Genomic DNA, 6,280 nt, shown 5'->3' with positions numbered 1-6,280 from the left:
TTAAAACAGGAGGTCCGGCTAACTGATGTTTGGCGTCATCAGAGCGGATAGAAAAAAAACGCGGGGAAAAGGAATCCGCTGACTTTATGTGGAAAAGCGAAGTGCTCGCAGTAAAAACCACATAGCTGGACCCGTAGATTTAATAGCTTCTTTAATATCGTGCTATCACCTATATAGATAGGTGACTACCTTAAAATCATGCGTTAACTATCTTGTAATTACGAGATATTTAACTGGTAATTACGAGATAGTTAACTTACGATTGTAGTTACGAGATAATTCACTTATAATGACAACTTGATAATTAACTTCCGTACAAAACATTGGTGTGTAAAATGCCGATCAGCATCAGATGTTCTGATTGTTTTGCAATGTCAACGTATATTAGTGCAATATCGGATTTTTCGGAAACTCCCCAGAAACTTGTATTATAAAAGGACAAGGATCCCTAACCCATTTTTTTCGGCAAAATCGGATTAATAATTTTTAGAGTAATGCCCCTTTTATGCCAAAACCGGCTCACATTGCTCGTAATGATTGTGAATACGACAAAGGCTAGAGTTTTCTTATGGAAGGGTATCGCTGCCAATATTAAATGCTCTGCTGCAATGTCTTTTCCATTGAATATATGTAAAAAGTACAATGTACAAAGTCCTAGTACCGGTAATGATAAAGTCAAAATACCTCTAAGGTAACAGTTAAATGTAAAACGTCAAATGTTAAGTGTTAAATGACAAATGTTTTGCGAAAAAATGCTTTTTTTGACGTGTCTACATTTTACATTTCATTACATTTTACATTTGCGCTCTGCCACATCCCATTACTCTGTGGCCTCGATCTAAAATTTCCGGGAGTATGACGTCAACGTAACGATTAATCTCCGCTTACGACGCCATTTAAAAATTTAATCAATCAATGAAATCCTGTATAAATCCAAGCCGAATCCAAGCCATCCGTGGGTCTACAGAGTTGATTTTGTGCTTGTGTAAATAAAGATCTAATTTATAATTTCTATGACATCTGAAGCCTAAATAAAGACTTGCAATAATCAGATTTAGCTCTTGCATAATGTATGTTTAATCGTTTTATATACATTCATATTACATTAATATGTGCTTTTAGACGGTTTTTCGTCTATTTTAATGTACCAAAGAATAGATCCATGCGCCCTTTATAAGCTTACTGTTGAAGATGCATACGCACCTGCTATAATCTGGTTCTGTAACGAATGACAAATTGTATTAAACTTCTAATAAATAGAAAATAAAGTCTTAAATAATCTACTAAAGGAAGAGTTGATGAAAACTGCCGCGTGCTTGTTTATCTATCCATGTTTGCTGTCCTATCGGTTCTTGCATAAGATTTACTGTTTAGCGCATCTTTGCTTTAGTGTGTTACGTTTAATTTGTTCGGGAGACGTGTTCGTCGACGTCAACGTCAACCGACAACACTGCAAGAATTGGCCGTGGCACTGCAAGTGGAATGGGTCAGATTGCCCCAAATCGTGATTGAACGGTTGATTAGGAGCATGCCACGCCGAATTGCTGAATGTCTGAGGATTGGTGGAGCAATTACTCATTATTAAGACAAAAATCAAAAACGTCCATTTTCACTTTGCGAGTGAAATGGGGCCGTCAGATAAGCCGCCCATATGAACTGTTTATGTTCATGTGTAGGCAATTGGCCTGTTATTAACATACACTGGTTACCTCTAATAAAAACAGAAGTGCATTTCCGCAGTTTTGTATTGTTTCTCAATATTCCCTCCTTTTTGAAGAGTATAATAGCAATGAAAAGGTGATACATGTTGTCTTCCTATTTGATCATTGTCTATAGCAACTAAATAGAAGCTAGTATTTTAAAGGAGCTAAATCGCTGAAATTGATGACCTAGAAATTGACACAATATAATAATGTAATATGAATATATATATATATAATTGATTTACATTCAATCGTTTCCGTTTTTACTCTAGATACGCCAGAAGTCGCTGGCGTCTGGTTATTCCAGTCTAGAGATACACTGATTTATTGCGCATTGTCTCCAGATAAAAATATGGGTCACACAATGACGTCTATAATAAGACGTCATTGGCGTCACCGTTTGACATGACTTGTGGAATATGTACAGCCCAGTTCTTTGGGTCCCTTGTTACAAATGGCGCTGAAACGTATTATGGTACACGATTCTTGTATCAATGGTAAAAATTTTTATTTTATCTTAAATATTGGATATCAGAAGCCCATCTTCCCGGTAAGATCACAACATCAATGTTGATTTAAATTGACAAATAATTCGTGTTTTCAATGTCGAAGACTTTGGATGATATTGAGTTAGCTACTTTAATAACAAGAAACTGAAGAAAGTAATATACAGTTTATTCATAAAAAATCAATGACACATTAAATATAAGTATATTTCATTACTTTCTCTTCAATAGTATTAAGTTTTACGAGATTTGTTGTTATTTCATTTCCCTAAATTTCAGTTATACTGCTAAAAGAAAACTTGGCATCATGCTTTAGAATGATGGACCAACAACAGAATTCAAATTAATCTACAGCTTATCAACTTTAATTTTAGAAAACTACAATTTATTACTTTTTTTTATCTTTGCTTGATTCTTTCAGATGCGGATTCTCTCATCACAATGTTATTTTATTGCTATTTTTTAGGGGTTAAATGCTGAACCTGAACTCCCCAGGTTGTTTAGAGAAAACTGTTTGTTTGAACCAGCTACGGATATGAGTTTTTGTTGATTGCTTTTCATAATCTTGGTAAGTTCTAATTCTCCTGTTTTCATATATTTGCAATCCGATAAATTCAGTACGAATTCTTGATCCCATTTTGATTTCTGTACATGAAAAATCTCTTCAGTTCCAGAGTTACAGTATGATTTCACGTTATCTAGCAATTTCTTGAAATAGTTTAATTCCTGAAAAAAGGTCTCGTCTTGTTTTAATAATGTTAGTTTGAACTTTTTAAGGAAAAATTCATATAATGTGACATCAAGATTTGAAAATTGTTTGTATGTCTGGATTTCGTCTTCTGTGAGTTTTACGTCATGTCTAGAATCACCGGAAACGAGAGGAGTGTACAGAATGTCTTTTATATGCCAATTTAGCAATCTTTTCATCAAAACAAGCGATTCGTTGAAATATTCAACAACTAGAACCAAGTCAAAAAAAGTATCAAGTTTACCTAGAAATCTTTCAAACAAAGTCTGGTTTTGAAGATACTTTCGTGGGAATCCGAAATCCCGCACCATTCCGTTTCGTGTGGGTGACGTCATACGCGTGTCATACAGCCCAGGATTGCGAAGATACTCGTGGATTGGGTGGACACGTCTATTCTCGCTGTTTATGTGCTTTAAATAACTCCTTTTATACACATTACGAAAATAATTAAAAGCCGATATAAATCTTGAAACAGGGTCTCGAACAGACGCAATAAATACACTTGAGTCCGGCAACAGTGATTTGAAGACCATGTCATTAAAAAAGCAATGGTGGAAGACCATATCAAAAGTCTCATTAAATGGTGGTGGCTGTATCTGCCATGAACGGGGGGATCGGGATGATGAGAGATAGTTCGTCCTCAAAGGGAGAGCCACTGTTAGATTTCGACTTAGAGCAAAACGACTAAAAACGTTGAACATCGTGGTACTTGCTGTTTTATGTACTTTTAGATAACCAACATGATGAATCTCTTTTCTGTTACCAAAAATATGAACATCGCCAGGTACATCTAAAAGTGACAAATCTTGTCGATATTTTAAATGTTGTTCCAACGACAGATTTTTGTTAAGTTGGGCAAATGGCCTTTTCCAGAATCTGTTGACCCTTACATACGTTGTCTGTTGTTTTGAAACAATGATCCTGAAATGGATTTTTGAAAAAGTTAGGTTTAAGCACTGCAGATATGTCTTCAACATCAATAATAGCATCTATAGGTTTAAAACTTTGCTGCACAATTTGTGAAAGATTTTATTCTATAGATAAGTGACGGGTATGCCTACTCTTTTCAGAAACCTAATGCCGTTTCTAATTTCAGATGTTCAAATTATTTTGCTGTACATTTGTTAGTTTACATGTTTTGGATAAAGTAATATTGTTATTATAGTTTAAATGTGTGAAAGGTATATACATGTACATTATGTGTAGTGTGTATTATACAAATATGTGAAAAGTATACATAAATTGTGTTATGAGTATTATACAAATTTAATATGTGGGCGTGAAAATATATATTGTGTATTGTATTGTGGGTGCAGAAATTTTTGATACATGTATGCATCATGTATAGTATTGCAATGCATATGTTTTATTTGATTAAGTTTTAAAAAATAGTGTATATTCTATTTTAGACATGTTTAGTGTACATTATTATCAAAGATAGGTTGCAGGGCAAAGAAACACACGCCTGCAGCAGCGTAATCGTTCGGCCTGACCATGGAGGTAGACGCATTGTGAATCTTTATGTAAACAAAAAAGCGAAGTCTTTATCATTGGTGCATAAACAACATTATATGATATCATCAATACAATAAATAATTATCAGAAATTGTCGCAATTGTTATGCATCGCAATAACTAAACAAAGAACATCAATTTAAAGTAGATCAGGGATATAACCCGTTCAGCGTGTTCGTAAGACTTTAAGGTAAACCCCCGCAAGAATGGAAGACTGCTTCAGTTATTCCTCTGCATAAGCATAACAAGGACAAGAACGAAAAATCGTCCTATCGACCTATCAGTTTAACGTCAACACTCTGCAAAACGTTAGAAACCGTTATCACAAATAGGCTGAAGTCTTCTGCGAAAAAGTTAATATACTAAGCAGCAAAAGGAACGTTAGGTTGGTATGTTACTCTGAATAGACGCATTGCATAAAACTTGCAAAATGTTTTCATTGTATATTTGTGACCACATCTCCAACTTTACCTGAGCACTAAGGCTCCTTCCCAAACACAGAATTGAACACAGGAAATGTTCTCAAAAACTCAACCTGACTTCTGAGATGGTAATGTGTTCTCCATGATTTTCATGTAACTCATGCTGCACGTGCTGTTCATCGTGACCAGCCCTATAAAATGCACCCCATACCTGGTTGAATCATTCACACTACAACGCCAGCAGCATGCCATGACTCACGACAGCTCAGAGGAACCAGGCGCTTGGAAGACTCGACGCTGGCCACACTGTCCAACTCCAAGCCGTTGCCAATCACTTCCAGGTCAATGTCCAGGCCATCTACAGGCTTCAGCTTTCGGGCCACCAACACCACGGATGATCGCCCCCGAACTGGTAGGCCAAGGGTTACCACAAGGCGACAAGACTGCCATGTTGTGCGATTACACGTGCAGAATCCCTTCACACAGGCATCTGAGACAGCACGTAAGACAGTGGCAACACAGAGAAGATCCTTCAGTACGGATACACGGACACAGTGCGCCGAATTCTCATCAGAGAGGACATCCATTGCCATAGATCTTAACGTGGGCCAATCCTCGCCATCGACGTGCACGTTTACAGTTTTCCCAACAACACCAGAACTGGCGACACAGGCAGTGGAGAACTGTTCTGTTCACAGATGAGAGTCGGTATTGCGTATCAACTGCAGATGGCTTGACCAGAATATGGCGTCGACGTGGCCAGCCTTATTCTGACCAATCTGTCATGGAGCGAGACTCATGGGGAGGTCCAAACATAATGGTTTGGGGTGGAATCGGCCTGAACCACAGAGTGGGTCCTGTGGTGTTCCAAAATTTTGGTCCAGGAAGAGGAGGCGGCATCACAGCAGTGCGCTACATCGATCAAGCTCTCAGACCCCACGTCATACCACATTTCGCACATCATCGAAATAACGTTTTCCAGCATGCCCACACCGCCAGAGTTACTCGGGACTTTCTACAGCAGAACGGTGTCAACGTTATGCACTGGCCAGCCCTTAGTCCGGACTTAAACCCGATTGAACATCTTTGGGATGAAATTCAGAGGAGATTTAATAACGTCGTACCTAGACCAAACACAGTCGATGGAATGCGCCAGGATTTTCTGAGAGTGTGGTTCCAGGTGCCAATGGCGTTCATCAATCTTTTGGTCCACTCCATGTACAGACGTTGAGACGCAGTTAATGACACTCGCGATGGACACACCAGATACTGATGTATAGACTGTGTGCAGACTGTAAACCTTCTCGTAATGTCTTGAAATTGTGATGAATTTAATCACTATTGTGTCAACATAATGTTCACAAAAAATTGCTTTGATCCATTTAGT

The 6,280-nt window shown here is 37.6% G+C and overlaps 1 protein-coding gene across 1 annotated transcript; it reads right to left on the bottom strand.

Annotated features, from left to right (window-relative positions):
- Positions 1-2,650: 2,650 nt before the first annotated feature.
- LOC126817892 (galactose-3-O-sulfotransferase 2-like) lies at positions 2,651-3,805 on the bottom strand (the record flags this gene model as incomplete). The annotated part of the gene is made up of 1 exon (XM_050545063.2): positions 2,651-3,805. A coding segment is annotated over one exon (1,134 nt), but the record flags the coding sequence as incomplete, so codon positions are not given.
- Positions 3,806-6,280: the final 2,475 nt, after the last annotated feature.

Source organism: Patella vulgata, chromosome 4 (assembly GCF_932274485.2).
Source record: "Patella vulgata chromosome 4, xgPatVulg1.2, whole genome shotgun sequence".
In the NCBI taxonomy this organism is placed as follows: domain Eukaryota; kingdom Metazoa; phylum Mollusca; class Gastropoda; family Patellidae; genus Patella; species Patella vulgata.
The sequence above is the reverse complement of the archived record's forward strand: the minus strand, read 5'-3'. Positions and strand labels throughout refer to the sequence as shown.